The sequence below is a fragment of the Ictalurus furcatus genome, chromosome 14, assembly GCF_023375685.1.
Source record: "Ictalurus furcatus strain D&B chromosome 14, Billie_1.0, whole genome shotgun sequence".
NCBI lineage: Eukaryota > Metazoa > Chordata > Actinopteri > Siluriformes > Ictaluridae > Ictalurus > Ictalurus furcatus.
Window position 1 is genome coordinate 29,980,875 of NC_071268.1, and position 17,527 is coordinate 29,998,401.

The window sequence follows — 17,527 nt, forward strand, 5'->3', positions numbered from 1 at the left end:
ATTTGATATACAATTCCCTAAGACTATTTTGTTGAATATGGACATTAGAAAACAGATCTTGGACAGTTTGGACAGTGCAGTTTGTCTAATGGCTTCAAGCTTCATGATAAGGGGCAGTGGGATGTTGATCAGATCCAGTCTGGATATAAACTCAGAGAGTACAGTATGTTCTTCACTTGCTCATCTTATTCACCAGAAATGTTGAATTTATGGCCTAGGTGTGTATATTTTTCATGAAGTGAACACATATATTGGTTGTGATACTATTGTAAATACAGGGTGTTCGTTTGTAAGAACCATTGTGCACACACACACACACACACACACACACACACACACACACACACACACACGCACACACACACACTCCTCCTCTCACAAATGGCAGAGCATGTGGTGTTTTGTCACCTCAAGGCCTGACCATTCTAGAAAAATAAATCTTTTCCGGTCAAACATGTTCTTAATACCATTCTCCACTCTGAAGCCTGAACATCATCTGTATAGCCCTGCACAGGGTTGGGGGAGATCATACCCTGGGGGGACACTGACACGTCCGATGTAACCACTGATTGCTCGCAATTATGAAATTAACTACAGCCCACAGTCCGCCAATTTTAATGCCTTTCAGAAGGCATACCAGTTTTCCCGGTAATTTCAGGCCAGTCTGGTGTTGTTGTTCTTGTTATTGTTGTTATAGATCCAGGAGAGTCTGTCAGGCACCTGGAGATGTTAGAGGATGTGTTTGCCCAATGTAGGTTGTGGTTGCTCTAACACTGGTGAGTGACACATCCAATTTAGCCACTGATTGCTGGCAATTATGAAATTAACTACAGCCCAGTTTTAATGTCTTTCAGAAGTGGTGTTGTGTAAGTCAGCTGTTTTCCACAGATTATATGAATAAAGGAGCCTCTGTATACGTCAGTATACACCTGATGAAGATGTATTACCTCTATTGATCTAATCGTGACATTGTGAATCAGTCCCAAATGCATCTCTCAAAACAAGGAAGACTGAATACGGTCTGCAGGACCAGCATCCACTAGCCAGTATGCACTTCATGAAAACCTTATAGATGGTGGGGAAAAGGTGGATCCCAATCATCCCCTCCATGATTCTGGGACTCCTTTGTTTTCCAAACAGATATTAAAACAGCTGCCAGATGAATTGGCGGAGAAGATCGGGAGTAGATCTTAAATAAGCATTTGACTTTGGTATTTTTTATCGTAGTATGTTTGTATGGCTGCAGTCTCATTAGGGCAGGGAGGGGGTCGAGGGACTGACTGTTATTTAAAGATTGTTTTAGATCTTTTATGTTGCTGTAGTGTATTTCCACTCACCTTCTTGCTTCACTGGCTACATCTTGCTTCTGTCCATAATGAGGCTAGAACAGTGTCACATAGGAAGTGAAATAAGCAACAGACTGGTGTTCAACAGGGTTCAACTGGAGGTCCTACCACCATCTTTCATACATACACACACACACACACACACACACACAGTGAGTGTTTATTACAGTATATGTGTTCGGTGTGATGACAGGAGAGCCAATCTCAGTGACGGTGGACTCATCAACCACCACTCTGTCTCTGACCAAGCTTTCCCCGGGATCTACTTATGAGGTCAGCGTCATCTCTGTGCTCGGATTGGACGAGAGCGACCCAGTCAAGGACTTCGTGATTACACGTACGTCTGAGTCCAAACATGTGACACCAAATACGAAACACAATTATTACACACAAACGCCAATATATTTTCATTATTTTGACGTTATATGTATAATCTTTCCGATTTTTTTTTTTACATTTCCTTATATAGGATTTTTTGTTTTATATTTTATTCATTTTGCTTTCCTTTTTCTTTTTTTCCCTATTTTTTTCCCCGCCTTTCTTCTTGTTCTTACATTGTTTCTGATTCAACATAGTGTATTTTTTTCCTTTTTTCCCTTTCTTTCTTTAGGTTTTTTCTATTTTTGTCTACGTTTCATAATTTATTTTGTCCTTTCTAAGTTCCTTTCTTTCTCTCTTTCCGTTACTCTTTTATTCTTTTTTTTTTTCTAAATGTTTTTCTAAATCATTTTTGTGGTTATTATTTTTTCTATATTTCTTTCTTTCTTTCTTTCTTTCTTTCCTATTTTTTTCTAAGACTATTTTATGAATGACTTGCATCCTTTCTTTGTTTCGGATTCAACCTATTGTATTTTTTGTCGTAGACCTGGTTTCATTATTTCATTCTTTATAGTTTTTTCCTCTTTTTTGCTGAATTTCTTTTATTTTCATTTTCCCCTCCTTTTGCTCTCTCTTCTTCCATCAGTCTATCCATATAATCTTTTTGTAGTCAATCCTCTCTTTGTCTCTGAACGCACTGATTGATGAGTGTGTTTCCTGCTGGGGAACTGATATATCTGATATATATTTTTTCTGGGCCGTTAGCGTCCTGACTCCGCTTTCTTTCCTCTGTCTCAGTGCCCGACCCACCAACCGACCTCAGGGCCATAAACATCACAGATACCAAGGCACTGTTGCTATGGAGACCTGCCCTGGCAACCGTCGACCAGTACATCATCACTTACCACTCTGAGGAAGGTCAGCTCCCTTTCTGTCTCTCTCTCCAAAACAAAGATAATATTTACTGTGATGACATTATCACCAATTATACGATTGATGTTCTCTTTAATATATAAAAATTAACACAAACTCTGGAGTAGGATGTAGGATACGAAAATGTGTCAAAAAAACTGGATTTTTTTCTGGAACATTTCTTGTGTAAATTCTCCTGCAAAGCATTTACGAATAAATGTGTTCATATCTAGTGCAATACAAGGTGCTTGTTGATTTTTCAGACAAGAAAGTTGTTTGAGTGACCGTTTCAAACCTGATTATGGAATCAGTCTCCAGTGTCCATTGTCTTATTAGAGAAAATAGAGAGAGAGAATAAAGAGAGGGCTTGTGAGGGAACGACTGTTTATAGCTGCTATAACGTAAGTGACAACAGGAACTAACTTGTTTTATGGATATAAAGTACAATATATCACTTGTATTGTGATCGTTGGGAAACTGCTGTGGTATAAGAGGAATAACACACTTTGGGGTATGCTGTTATAGGAAAATAAACCATCTAGGTTTGGAGTATTTTCTTGTACCATCATGTCCCTAAATGTGTTATTCCTGTAAAATTTTGTTGCAGTTAGCGTATGAGATAGCAGCTACACTAAAGACATGACCCTGTGTGTATCTCTATCTCTCAGCTGAGTTTTGTGTGTGTGTGTGTTTTAGCTCCTGGCTCAGAGTTAAGCGTCAGAGTGTCGGGTAACGCAGTGGAAGAGCAGCTTCAGGCTCTAAAGCCTTCCACCAAGTACAAGGTCACCATCATCAGCCGGCTGGGAGAACAGAAAAGTTCCAGCACACACAGCACCTTCACTACGGCCAGCGGTGAGCGACCACTCTCTGTAGTGTGTGTGTGTGTGTGTGTGTGTGTGTGTGTGTGTGTGTGTGTTAAAGTGGTAAAGTGTGTTAGAGTGTGTTAAGACCTGAAAAATTTAGAAAGATGGTGTGGTTTCTGTTCAGAGACCTCCCCTTGTCTGCCATTGGTCCAAAATATCACACGGTTGCTTGTGATGGATTTCTGGGTCCAGTATTATTAGTGTGCTTTATTTGAAACACACGCTGAAATGTAACTTTAAAATCTCAAAATCCTGCCTCTATTGTCTCTCCTGATAGGCTCTCCTGGAAAGGGGGAGGGACCTCGGGACCTGACAGCCAAACACGTAACTGCACATACTGCTGTGTTGTCATGGAAACCACCAGCTTCAGCTGTGACAAGCTACAAACTGACGTACTTCACCAAGGGTGGAGAGCGCAAGGTGAGACGAGGAGAGATAAGTCACCAAACACATGAACGAGTTAGTTAGCCAATCACAGACAAGCTATCTGTTAACATTTTGTCCGTGTTATATGTGGAAATGTGAGTATGAGCTGAGAGATGACAAAGCACACCCTTTAAGTTTTTACTTTAAGTGATGCTAAGGCAATTAAGGAATGAAAGCATGATGCAAATGAATAATTGGTAGAGAACTGGTAGAAAGTAACATCCATGGATCGTAGACACATTAGCACTTCTGGTGCATTTTTACACACCTCTTTTGTGAAAAGGACGTACATGCTGTAGCTACTAGCCAACTAGCTTTTGACTCTTGCTAATTGTCATGCTAACTTCCAAACACTGTTAGCACTGAAGTTTTTGATCAGAAATTACACTGATTTGATTAATAAATTAAACACACCAGTTAACATTATTCATTTGTTTTATTGTTGATCACCAAACAGGAAGTGACCCTTAACCCTGGAGTTACTGAACATAAGCTGAGTGGGTTGCGTCCCTCGTCTATGTATACAGCACTACTGCAGGGTGAGAGAGGTGGCGTCTACACCGCGGCCATCTCCACCGAGTTCACTACAGGTGTGTAGCTGTCATTAACCGGTTTGTTGCTGGTGATGATGTTATCAGCGGATCCTGGTATTAATGATTTGTCCATTATGTGATTGGCAGTGCTTGTTGCAGATGTGTTCCTGGGTTATTTAGTTGTGTTTTCATGGCCCATGGCTGCCTGGCCTTGTTTCAGCTTCCTGTTCTCTCCTCCTCGAAGCTGATGAGGCCCTCGGAGAAGTGTGGACACCACGCAGCATGTGTTGTAGTTACTGTTTCCAAAAGAAAGGTTAATTAAAGCAATAAGCCCAGCGAGGACTTGGTTTACAATGATTTGCAGCAAGGTCCACCCTTCAGTATGCAGTGGCTGCTGCTGAGAGCATGTGCTGGAGACCAGGGTGTGGAACCACGTTGATGAAGTCATCAACATACTGTAGCTCAAGCGTGTGACAAGCGTGTAATTTAGATGTTACCAGGAAACCTTGGAGGTTAAATAGTCTCACGTCTACAGAAATCCCACCGTTACTCTGCAGCTCATGGTATAATAAATATTTAGGCTAGCAGTTACACTATTGTTCTTTGGCTCTCTGGCGTATGGTCCTGAGGTTCTAGCATTTGAATAGATAAAGCTGATCTTGGCAAAAGGTGAAAGTAACAGCTAGCTGTTAAAGAGAATCACTTTTTTTCTTGTATTCCATAAACATTCATTCAATCGTTCATTAAATAATTTTGCAATCAGCCTGAACACTCGTTACTAGCCGATGTTAATTACTCTTTTCCCATCTGAATTAAATGTTCCACTCTAAGGAACTCTGCGCTTCCCGTACCCCTCTGACTGCTCTCAGCAGCTGATGAATGGACAGACGGAGTCGGGTTTGGTGGAGATTTTCCCCGGAGGGAATCAGGGACAACCTGTCATGGTTTACTGCGATATGGAGACAGACGGAGGAGGCTGGACGGTAAGAGGCAGAGCCACTCACAACACAGGCCACTCCCACCATGCCGAACAACACTGATCTGTTTTTCTGCTTGTCTGTGTCTAAAAGTATGCATCAGTCTGTGTATAAGACATAACATCACTCTCAGCAGTTAATAGCAGAATGCTGTAAATACAAGCTAGTTCCTGCAAGAGCAAACAAACAAAAGAAAATGCATTGTTTATTACTAAACTACTGAACAATAATTATATATTATTACATATATAGATTACAGTAATAATCTAATAAATCTTAAACTTAAACTTTCTTAAACTTTCTATCTAAATCTTAAACTTTACTAAGGGATACGGATTTTGTATGATTGAATCAGACGCATGTTTATTAGTGACTTTTCATGGTCCGTGTGTGAATTACACCTCATAACAGAACCTGAATAACTAATAAATATGATCCATTTGACCAGGATCTACCATAAAGACGTAAAGAAACAGAAAGAAAAAGGCATGTAGGTGGTTGATTATTTTCCTATAAACAGCCCAAGTGTTTTATTCCTCTTATACCACAGCAATTTGCCAACCATTCATGTTTTTATTTATGTATTAAAGAATGACATACTTTTTATCTGTTTATAGTTACATTTAACGTTGATGAACATCCGCAAAACAAGACTGTTACACTGGAGACTCCTTCCATACATGTTACATAAACTTCATCATATCAACGATTACACACATTTTTAATCTCTTTAGTATCAGTGGAGCGTCCACTGTACACGTCCCTGTGAACGAGCTGTTACTATGGAAACGATAACGTATTAGAACGAGCACATTAATATAAACCTGCTTCTTCTGACCAATCACAATCCAGAACTCAAGAGCACTGTGGGATAAATAATAATAATAATATATAAACATTCTGACAGAATTCACACACACTGATGACAGCAAAGCTGTACCGATTCTCTGAGTGCTTGTTAAATTAAAACTTGAGACTTTCCAAACGTCTTTTTCACAGACGTGCCACTATATATCATCTTTCTGATGGTTACGACCTCACGCTAGATGGAGTTTAATAACACTAATCTGTAATGTCAATCTTTTATTATAATACAGCAGAAAAATAGATGACGCTAAGCAGGTCGTTATGATATTATGGCTTCACTGCCCAGACAGTGTGTCCACACATTCTCTTATATGTGTGTGTGTGTGTGTGTGTGTGTGTGTGTGTGTGTGTGTGTGTGTGTGTGTGTGTGTTTTGCAGGTCTTCCAGAGACGAAGTGATGGGAAAACCAACTTCTTCAGAAACTGGCAGGAGTACAGGAAGGGCTTCGGAGATCTGGAGGGAGAGTTCTGGCTTGGTGAGAAAGACATCATGCACGTCGTTACAAACGACCGAAACATAATTAAACAGAAATCGACCAATATAAATGATGGTTAGTGTTATGTAAACGCAGGTGAAGTGCCATGACAGGTAAAATAACAAAAATAACACACACACACACACACACACACACACACACAAAACATGCAGCTCTGGTTCCTTATAATGTAATGATGTATAATAATAATAATAATAATTTAATAATACTAGGTACCATGGTTACAAGTATGGTTAAAGAAGGACAAACTGCCAGCTAGCCTATATAACAGACTGTAATATTAGTATAATCTGTGTTTTTAGACAGAGTTTGTGTTCCCTTTGTTCTTTCTCACTCACCGTGACTGTATGTAATGTATATTTAATTATATATTTCATTCAGGCACTAAAGCAGGTCCATTGTTAAGTGTTATGCGTTTTCCTGTCGCTCGAGTCAATCAGTACACACCGTACTGGACTGATTTAAAATGATAACATGCTGGTCTGTGGTGCCCCCTGGTGGACACAAATAATCTAAACATAAATTCTCAAAACTCATAAATCTGTCCCTCGTTAGGAAACGACTTCCTCCACAACCTCACTACAATGACTCCCATGAATATGAGGGTGGACTTGAGATCAGGAGACGAGTCTGTCTATGCACACTACTCCACGTTCTCCGTGGACACTATGAAGAAGCACTACATGATGCGAGTGTCTGGATACTCGGGCACAGCCGGTGAGTGCTGAGCAGATCGAGCTCCTGTTGTGTTTCTGTTGAACACTGTGGTGTGAACCCAGTCATTTATTGTCTTAAAATATAAATCTACAGAATCTTATTAAAGGAAAACTCCACCCTGAACTTCTTGCTGCAGCCAAGATTTATTTTACAGTGAATTTCTGAGGGCATTTTTTTTTTTTTTTAAGTATAAACTTCTTCCATGGATGTGTTGGTCTGTTTACACGGTTTTCTACATTACCCACAATGCTGTTCGACTACCAGATAGTGGTGCAGTGAGATTTATCTCTCGCTTAAGCTCTATCTAAAGAGAGTGATGCAGCGGTGCTTTAGTCCTTTAGTCTGTCCAGCTCTCACACCTCCTCACCTGTACACTCTGCTCAAACAGATCAGTTTCCAAAGCTTCAACTTTCATGCTAATTCCACTGTCAGTGCTATCACACTCTTCATCTTCTACATCGCTAATTAGCTGAGCTGAACATCACTGGAAAATGGTGAGTCAGAAATGTAGCTTTGTCTTTAGGAGCTAACAGCAACACCTGACCGGTATCACTCATGTTTCAGATTGTTTAATTAGTGCAAATAAAACACCAGCCAAAAAATGAGCAAATATCTCTAAGCACATCACGCACTGTGTTTCAGTATAACCATGCCCGGTGTGTTTCACTGTAACCATGTCCGGTGTGTTTCAGTATAACCATGCCCGGTGTGTTTCACTGTAACCATGTCCGGTGTGTTTCAGTGTAACCATGTCTGGTGTATTTCAGTGTAACCATGTCCGGGGTGTTTCAGGGTGGAGTTTACCTTTAAGTTAAGGACACAATAATTGGCAGTAATTCTGGACTTGACTGTAATAATACAGATGCTAGTTTATGATGTATCAGATGTAGATGTATGCTGTAATTAACGTGTCACTCAGTGTAACGTGTTATGATGATGTGGTGTACAGGCGACTCTCTGAGGTACCACGATAAACGGCCGTTCTCCACGTTCGACCGCGACCCTCAGCCCTTCATCACACGCTGTGCCATGTCATACAGAGGGGGCTGGTGGTACAAAAACTGCCACGAGGCTAATCTCAACGGCCTGTACAACACACACACCAACCATCAGGTACACACACACACACACACACACACACACACACACACAGAGAGCACGGTTACTGAAAAGTGAACAAAATGGACACAGGGATGAGTGATGGGGTGATAATATCGTATGGCGATACCCAAGAACATCTTCACAATATACAGTGAAAAAAATGTAAGTAATTAACTTAGGCCAGTTAGGACAAACGTAGATTCTGACGTCCACTGAAGCTTTGTGTATAGAGACGGAATCACATTCTCTGAGGTAGTGACATTCCGGCACTGAAGTTGGGAAAACACTCCTCTGAAATGTCACATGACCACCAAGGCACACATACAAGCTCTGTGTATAGAGACGTGTATAGAGTGTCTCTATAATGTGTATAGAGATTTGGAGTGTGACAAATGAGCACAGTTCAACCATTTATTCTCCACCAAACAATGGTTGGAAATAGTCTTCAAAATTAATTAATTTTTTTTATTAAAACTTTTTTTGAAATAAAAGTTCATTTTTAAAAATAAAATTTTACTTTATTTTTGATGCTGTACACAGCAACACTGATTTGACACCACTCCATGAACAAAGGAACTTTAAAATTACCCCCAGTTGGCTTTTCAGTTGTGGTTCATAATGAGTCTTTATTGGTCACGTATAGATTACAGCATAGTGAAATTATTTTCTTTGTATACCCCAGCATGTTAGGAAGTTGGGGTCAGAGCGCAGGGTCAGCCATGATACAGCACCCCCTGGAGCAGAGAGGGTTAAGGGCCTTTCTCATGGGCCCAACAGTGTTAACAATGCAGCTTGGCAGTGTGGGGCTTGAACCCCCAACCTTCTGATCAGTAACCCATAGCCTTAACTGTCAAGCCACCACTGCCCCTCAAGCTACCGCTGCCCCTCAAGCCACCATTGCCACTCAAGGCACCACTGCCCCTCAAGCCACCACTGCCCTTCAAGCCCCTTTTTTCATGGAAATTACTTGAATTGCTGAAATCACAATCGCACAAAATAGTTTCGCACACTCTTTTGCAGTGATGTTTGTTGGTAAATGAGACATTTTCACTGTACTCATGTTCAGTGCACATGAATCGAAGAGGGCTTTGGCTGAATGTGCGTTGTGATGACGTCATATAACGCATCTTGGCCCAAATCTGCAGAACATCTGCGCTAATATTGAAAAATTGCAAGCTCCTCTGAGTATTGCAGTGTTTGCTTGATTTTGCATTCGTTTCTGCGATCACAAAAAATCCTGGACAAACTTTTATAGATGGTGCTGTTAGTAATTTTTCTTTTAGTACTTTTTTACATCCATTCTAATAAATAAAAAAAGTATTGAAACATATTATGTAATTTTTCAATTGCATTATGTAAGAACAAAAAAAAATTAACTTGTAATCTAGAATTGTTCATAATGTTGAAAAAATCAAGTTTTTTTTTTTTTTTTTTTGCAATATCGCCCAGACCTAGTTGGAAAAAGAATCATGTGCAGTTAGACTCACAGTCAGAACCACACAGAAGAACCATGTTTAATGATAATGAGCTGCTACTGTAGAGCAAGACAAGCCCCCGGGGGCGGGGTATATCAGCCTACATTCTAGAGAGCACTTAATATTTATACAGGGTGAGTCATCAACAACTTTCCCCTGAAGTGACAAACTATAAAATGAAAGCAAGAATATCTCCAAAATGTTTTTTTTTCTACATATTCTGTCGTATTGGTGTCCATAAGGCTAAGGGACAGGCACAAAAAGCTCTGAAACACTGATTTAGATTTCTTTAACGAATCGAGTGCTGAACGTCTGACAGTATCCATTCAGAAAGGTGCATCATGATGTTAATATACGGCTGATATACAGATATCATGTCATCATACACAGACAAAACACAATGTAGTTCAGACACACAATTACAAATACACAACATCAGGATGCTGGTGGTGATAATTTTATAATATGTGTGTGTGTCTGTGTGTGTGTGTGTGTGCGTGTGTGTGTGTGTGTGTCAGGGTGTGATCTGGACCGCATGGAAAGGGAAGAAATTCTCCATCCCGTTCACAGAGATGAAACTCCGCCCAGCCTCCTTCAAAGCACACGGTCAGGGATGAACAGAGTGAAAGAAAAAGAGGACGTCGGAGAAGAACAGCAGACACTCACACATGTACAGACACACCTCACTTACTGAAAATTGTGTAACCACAGTTTGAAAATGTTCTATGTGTAGTAAATGTTCTACTACACACACACACACACACACACACACACACACACACACACATAGGGGATGTTTATTCAATATATGATATTGTACAGTTTGTGGATTGTCTGTTTATCATTTCCTGCCTGTATCCTGTGTATTTGTGGTATGTATGAATATTACGTGCTGTAGCTCTCACCTTGACTGTGTGTGTGTGTGTGTGTGTGTGTGTGTCAGAGATATACAGTGGATCTAAAAATAAAGTCTACACACCCCTGTTAAAATGGCAAGATTTTGTGATGTAGAAAAAATTAAACCAAGATAAATCACGTCAGAACCTCTCCTACCTTTATTGTCTAATTTTATCCTATTAATTCAAATGAAAAACAATAAGAATCATTTTAGGGGGAAAAAACCAGATTGCATAAGTTTGCACACCCCTAAACTAATAATTAGATTTTATCACAGCATTGAATCTTTTTGGGAAAGAGTCGATCAGTTTTCTGATCAATTTTCTCCTTATAAAAGTGTTCTAACTCAATCAGATGGGCGGGGTGTCTCCTGTACACAGCCCTCTTCAGGTCACCACACAGATCTTTGATTAGATTTAGGTCTGGACTCTGGCTGGACCATTCCAAATCCTTGAGCTTGTTCAGGTGAAGCCGTTCCTTTGTTGATCTGGAGGTCTGCTTCGGGTCGTTGTCATGCTGAAGGGTGAAATTCCTCTTCATCTGAAGTGTTTTAGCAGAAGACTTAAGGTCTTGCACCTGAACTGACTGGTATTTGGAGCTGTTCATTTTTCCCTCCACCCTGATTAAAGCCCGAGTTCCAGCTGAAGAAAAACAGCCCCAAAGTATGATGCTGCCACCACCGTGCTTCACCGTGGGGATGGGGTTCTTTTAGTGATGTGCTGTGGGTTTTTTGTGCCAAACATATCTTTTGGCCAAAAAGTTCAACTTGGATCTCATCAGACCAGAACACATTATTCCACGTGGTTTTAGGAGATTGGATGATTTATATTATTAATTTATTTAGGTTAAAAAAGGCTTCCATCTTGCCCCCTACCCCATCGCCCAGAGATATGAAGAATTCAGGAGATTGTTGTCACATGTATGGATCAACTAGTACTTCACAGAAATTGCTGCAGTTCTTTTAATGTAGCTGTAGGCCTCTCTGTAGACTCCCTGACCAGTTTCTCCTGATCTTCTCATCAAGTTTAGAGGGATGTCCTACTCTTTGTAGTGTCACTGTCATGCCATATTTTCTCCACTTGTTGATTATTATCTTTACAGTGTTCCATGGTATATCCAATGCCTTGGAAAAAATTTTGAAACCCTCTCCTGATTAATATTTTTCAACAGTGAGATCCCGTACCTGCTTTGTAAGCTATTTGTGGCCCATGGCTTTTCCACTTGGATGTTACCCAGAAGATCCTATAGAATAGAATCCTGTAGGAGGCTGGACTTTATTTGGGGATAATCAGTCACTTTAATTGATGGCAGGTGTACACTAATTAGTATTCAACATGAGTTTAAATGTGATTGGTTGATACTGAACACTGCCACCAAAAGGGTGTGTAGACTTACGCAAGCTTTTCCCACTAAAATGATTCTTATTGTTTTTCATTTTAATTAACAGGTTAAAATTTTACAGTAAAGCTAGAAAAGCTTCTGACATGATTTATCTTGGTTTCATTTTTATTACATCACAAAAACTTGCCATTTTAACAGGAGTGTGTAGACTTTTTTTCTTTCTTTTTTTTTTTTAGACCCACCGAACATCTGTCTGTACTCGGCTTGTATTTATCTATTCAGAAGTGTCTCTCATGTTTGTGAGTCACGTGTTCAGATAATCAGATGCTGAACAGACTTAAAATAAACAAAATGGTGAAAGTAAACCTTAGCCTCCACTCTCTCACTGCGTGAGTGTGTTTGCGCGCGCGCGCACTCGCGCTAGCTAGCATGAGCTAACCTGACAGGATTTCTGAGAGGATTTGAATCCTCGCTGTTAGCATTAGCACAGAGTTTCTGTGATGGTGTATTATTAGGATTATTTATTAAACACTTTAATAAATAAGAGTGAGTTATTATTAATCGTCATGATTGTTAATAATTGTAACTGTATTTATCATGATTGAAGATGAATAAACATGTATTATTATAGAGTTTATGTTAACACCTGTGGTTTGGAGGGAACGAGGGGAAGTGTACTAGTGTGTATCTCACAGCCGAAATGGATCACGCCCCTTTGTCACAGTTGAAAGTGAAAGAAAGCCCGACTACCGCGTTTGGGCAGGAAATAAACCCGCTGACGCATTGCCGAACTTCATCCATTCTTTATTTCAGTCCCGGTTCGACTTCATTTTATTTTATTTTATTGTTTTATACTTCTCCATCCAGCCGATAGAACGATGCTGAGCTCGAGCTCACAGGTTGAGGCACCGAGTGGAGGTTTCTGCTTTGAGAACGCGCGCAGGTGAGTGTGTGTGTGTGTTTGTGTGTGTGTGTGTTTAGCTTTTTTACTGATACAGATATACAACTGAACACACCTGAGCAGCTCCAGGTGCCTAGAACCTGTCTGCTCCCTCATTTCCTTGGTCCATCCCTGGTTCTGGAGAGAACCCCAGGTCCTGTAAATGTTCGTGTTTGTTCTTGCTTTAACTCATTTGATTCCCACTTAACAGCCATTCCTGAGAAGAATCACCTGGAACACTGAAGCGTACAGGACTAGGGCTTGGAACTTTAGTTTTATAATAACCAAAGAGTACCAATTGTTTATAAACACCGTCCATCCACCCACTTTCAATACACACACTTATCCTACACAGGTCACGGGGAGCCTGGGGTCTGTCCCAGAGAACTCGTGGTATGAAGTAGGGGACATCCTGGACGGGGTACCAGCCCATCGCAGGGCACAATCCCAAACACACTCACACACACATTCACACGCTACGGACAATTTGGACATGCCAGTCAGCCTACAACGCATGTCTTTGGACTGGGAGATTAAACCGGAGTACCCGGAGGAAACCCCCGAAGCATGAGGAGAACATTCAAACTCTGTGCACCCCCAACACCGGAGGTGCAAGGCAAACGTACTAACTAAATCGCTACCAATCAGTCACACATATAGTTTAATGTTTCCATATTAATTCACGAAAAATCCACATCCATTCTCCATCATCAGAGATGTCCACTCCATTCCACCTCTCCTAACTCCTCGAGCTATTCTGATACGATACAATTTTCATTTCTTTAGATGTGATACATTTCAGGTGGTTGATGTTTGAGAAATCTCCACCTGCTCTGAGGAGTGTTTTCTGAATTTCAGTATCATGATAATGTCGTAATGTACAGTTCTCCTTCTGCTGTTGTCAGAAATGCGGTATTGGAGGCTGGTCTGTCGGAGAAGGGCTACAGCGCTCCAAAAGCCCGGAAGACTGGCACCACTATCGGTGGGATCATATTCAAGGTCTGAAACGCCTTCTAAACACAACACAGACAGTAATTACTTTATTATTGTCATGTTTTCAAATAAATACTTGTCTGTTTAACTTGCTTTTGCTGTTGAACCGAGCAGGATGGAGTTATCCTCGGCGCTGACACTCGGGCTACTGACGACATGGTCGTGGCCGATAAAAACTGCATGAAGATCCACTACATCGCACCCAACATATAGTGAGTGGCTTGATTTATTACGTGGCCTGGTTTAGGACCTACGTGAGTCCTGACGCTCTCATCTGGGAGCCGTGGTGCTCAGATTTCACTTTAGATATCGAGTTCTAATACGATGCTGTTTGAGGAGAGGCTGGGTTTCACTTTTCTTCACCAGCTGAAGATTCAGCTTTTCTGTCCTGTTCCTGTTCTGTCTCATCTCTCCATCTACCGTCTCTCTGAGAACTGTGTTCTAATCTCACTGTGATTGACTAGCTGTTGTGGAGCGGGCGTGGCAGCAGACGCTGAGATCACCACCCAGATGATGTCGTCAAACATCGAGCTGCATTCTCTCAGCACGGGACGTCCTCCTCTCGTCGTCACTGTGACACGGCAACTCAAACAGTTGCTGTTCAGGTGAGAGAGACGTTTACGTGATGAACACTCGTATGAGCGAGGCATGTTTGAGTCTCGTTGGAGAAGCAGATTTTAAACGTATTGTTTGATGCCTGATGAAATTAAAAGCGTGGGCTGAAGGAGTTGGATATGTTTGTGTGTGCCAGGTATCAGGGACACATCGGCTCGTCTCTCATCGTCGGAGGAGTGGATGTTGACGGCTTCCAGCTCTTCAGCATCTACCCTCACGGCTCCTATGATAAACTGCCCTTCGCCGCCTTGGGTATGAGTCCTGAGCATGTGCACGACTGAAAACAATACTATTTTATATTACAGATACTTTCTGTATGTTTTTTAATTAAACTATACCATATGTAGTACACAATAGTATTTCCAGTTCTGGCACTCACTATGTCTGTCCAATGCCCATTGACTAGTACATGTAAAAAATGTTCAGATACCAACAACCAACCCCAGATGATAGTATGTGATGCAATCCTAGTGTATTCTGTCACGCTAATTGACATGATAGTGAGTTGGATGTATTTCACGCACGGCTGTAGGACTAGAGTCAGGGCTCAAAGCGTTTTCTAAATAAGGTCTTGTCTTACACAAAATCTGTAAAAATCTGTTTTCTTTTCACATGAACAAAGTTTGACAAGAAGTAATTATTTCTTCTAGAAAACAGAAAACGAATGAAGGCAAACAGTCGAAGTAAAGGCTTGACCTTGAAAAGGATTCGGTGGCTTTCCTTCTGGATCTTGACTCTCACTTTCATTAAGACTCGGTCTTGACTACAACCCTAATTCACGATTAATGATCAGAAACAGACCACAAACTGTGTTCTGTGCGAATATCAAGAGGAGGAACCACAACGTCTTCCTACTGTACAATATAAATAACCTGATAAAACATCTTCATGACCCAGATGAGGACGGGTTCCCTTCTGACTCTGACCACCGTCACCACCGACTCGCTCAATAGGGATAAATTCACACACTTAAAATCTCTATCCTGTGTTTATATGTTTCTGTAAAGCTGCTTTGAGACAATGTCCACTGTTAAAAGCGCTATACAAATAAAATTGAATTGAATTATGATGTTAAGCAGTGTTTCAACAGAGAGCACGCGGAAGGGTATAAAATAATAATGACTTTCCACTGTATGTTGGTGTAAAGTGTGTGAGACAGAAAACTTTAATTAGTGACATGATGAGTATTTTGTAGGTTCTGGAGCAGCTGCAGCCATCTCTGTGTTTGAAGACCGATACAAACCCAACCTGGAGGTAAAATAGATTAACACATTCGAGTTGATTTTATTTGTGGTGGAGTCTCCTAGAACACTTCCTGTATAGTCATGTATACCACGTTCTCTCTCTCTCTCTCTCTCTCTCTCTCCCTGCATGTCACTCAGCTGGAGGATGCGAAGAGGCTGGTACGTGACGCCATCGCCGCTGGGATTTTCTGTGACCTGGGCTCTGGTAGCAACATTGATCTGTGCGTGATCACAGACAAAGGAGTAGATTATCTGCGGGGCTATGACCAGCCTGTACAGAAGGGCCAGAAGTAAGACCTTCATCCCTTTATCACTGCTAAATTCTCCAATCTGATTGGTTAGGTGTTAATTAATTTTCTACACTCTTAATAATAATAATAATAATATTTATGGGCTTGTTCGAATACGTTGTCGTTTCTATAGTAACAGCTCGTTCACAGGGACTCGTAAAGCGGATGCTGCACATAAACAGATTAAAAATGTGAATTGTTAGTGGAGGTTCTGTAAGGAAACATTTATTTGACGTTCATGGAAGGAGTCTCCAGTGTCAGCACTATCATAAATCACACAAACAGTCAAAGATCAGAAAACCGTGAAATCAAACTGTTTATAGCTGCTATGACGTCAGTGAGAACAGGAACTATGTTTTTTACAGTGTTAAATGTAACGATACGCAGGTATGATGAAAAAGGTATAATGTGTTGTTCTTTAGTTAATAAAACATTTTAATTGCTGTTGTATGAAAGGAATAAAACACTTGGGGCATGTTGTTGTAGGAGAATAATTAACACTTGGGTGGTAACAGTAACTCCGCTTCATCACACCACCCCGTCACTCAACACACACACTGTGGTTTATTTCTTACGTAATTTGAACAGCACCGTGATGTGATTCCTCTTCTGTCTGATATCCACTCAGCTGAAGACATAAAGGGCAAATCTGAGGACGTGTGTGTGATAGTTCCTTCCCTGTGTTTCACTGTCTGTTCTCCAGGGAAGGCAAGTACATCTACAAGCAAGGAACCACACCAGTGCTGACGAAGACGGTCACGCCACTCACGCTGGACGTCGTGGATGAATCTGTTCAGATGATGGACAGCCAGTGAAGCTCCACTACATGTTGCTTGTTGCTTTATTCTTCTTTTTTAACTGTTTATGGATGAGGAATTACTATTGTGCATTTAAGCCTGAGTAGGCATTTCATTTCTCTGACATAAATAAATAAATATGATTTTAAAAATATACTACATATACAGTATATATACATTCTATTTCTCTAATTACATTTAGAAACTCTGCAATGGCATGAAAATTCCTCATTTTTGCTTTTTCCACCGCTGGGTTTGGAAATGTAATGTATTGCAGTGTGAGACAGGAATGAAGGTAAGACGTGTCGTTATTTAACTCGTAAGTTGGTTGGGAATTGCCAGTACTGTCTCCAGTTTCTCACGGAAATGTACTCGTATA

The 17,527-nt window shown here is 40.7% G+C and overlaps 2 protein-coding genes across 3 annotated transcripts in view; both read left to right on the top strand.

Moving 5' to 3' along the window:
• The window catches only part of LOC128617967 (tenascin), a 44,040-nt gene extending 32,971 nt beyond the window's left edge, over positions 1 to 11,069 (top strand). For both annotated transcript variants that reach the window (XM_053641245.1, XM_053641246.1), the window contains 10 exons: positions 1,540 to 1,683; positions 2,463 to 2,582; positions 3,273 to 3,428; positions 3,717 to 3,859; positions 4,323 to 4,455; positions 5,230 to 5,381; positions 6,621 to 6,717; positions 7,294 to 7,455; positions 8,405 to 8,568; positions 10,550 to 11,069. In XM_053641245.1, coding sequence (XP_053497220.1) covers positions 1,540 to 1,683; positions 2,463 to 2,582; positions 3,273 to 3,428; positions 3,717 to 3,859; positions 4,323 to 4,455; positions 5,230 to 5,381; positions 6,621 to 6,717; positions 7,294 to 7,455; positions 8,405 to 8,568; positions 10,550 to 10,648 — 1,370 coding nt within the window. In that variant the 3' untranslated portion in view covers positions 10,649 to 11,069. The remainder of the gene's footprint in view (positions 1 to 1,539; positions 1,684 to 2,462; positions 2,583 to 3,272; positions 3,429 to 3,716; positions 3,860 to 4,322; positions 4,456 to 5,229; positions 5,382 to 6,620; positions 6,718 to 7,293; positions 7,456 to 8,404; positions 8,569 to 10,549) is intronic.
• Positions 11,070 to 12,977: 1,908 nt separating this feature from the next.
• On the top strand, positions 12,978 to 17,309 carry psmb10 (proteasome 20S subunit beta 10). The gene is made up of 8 exons (XM_053641247.1): positions 12,978 to 13,212; positions 14,115 to 14,208; positions 14,317 to 14,414; positions 14,667 to 14,807; positions 14,954 to 15,069; positions 16,013 to 16,071; positions 16,200 to 16,351; positions 17,055 to 17,309. Exons 1-8 carry the CDS (start codon positions 13,148 to 13,150, stop codon positions 17,164 to 17,166), a joined length of 837 nt encoding a protein of 278 aa, XP_053497222.1. The 5' UTR covers positions 12,978 to 13,147; the 3' UTR covers positions 17,167 to 17,309.
• Positions 17,310 to 17,527: the final 218 nt, after the last annotated feature.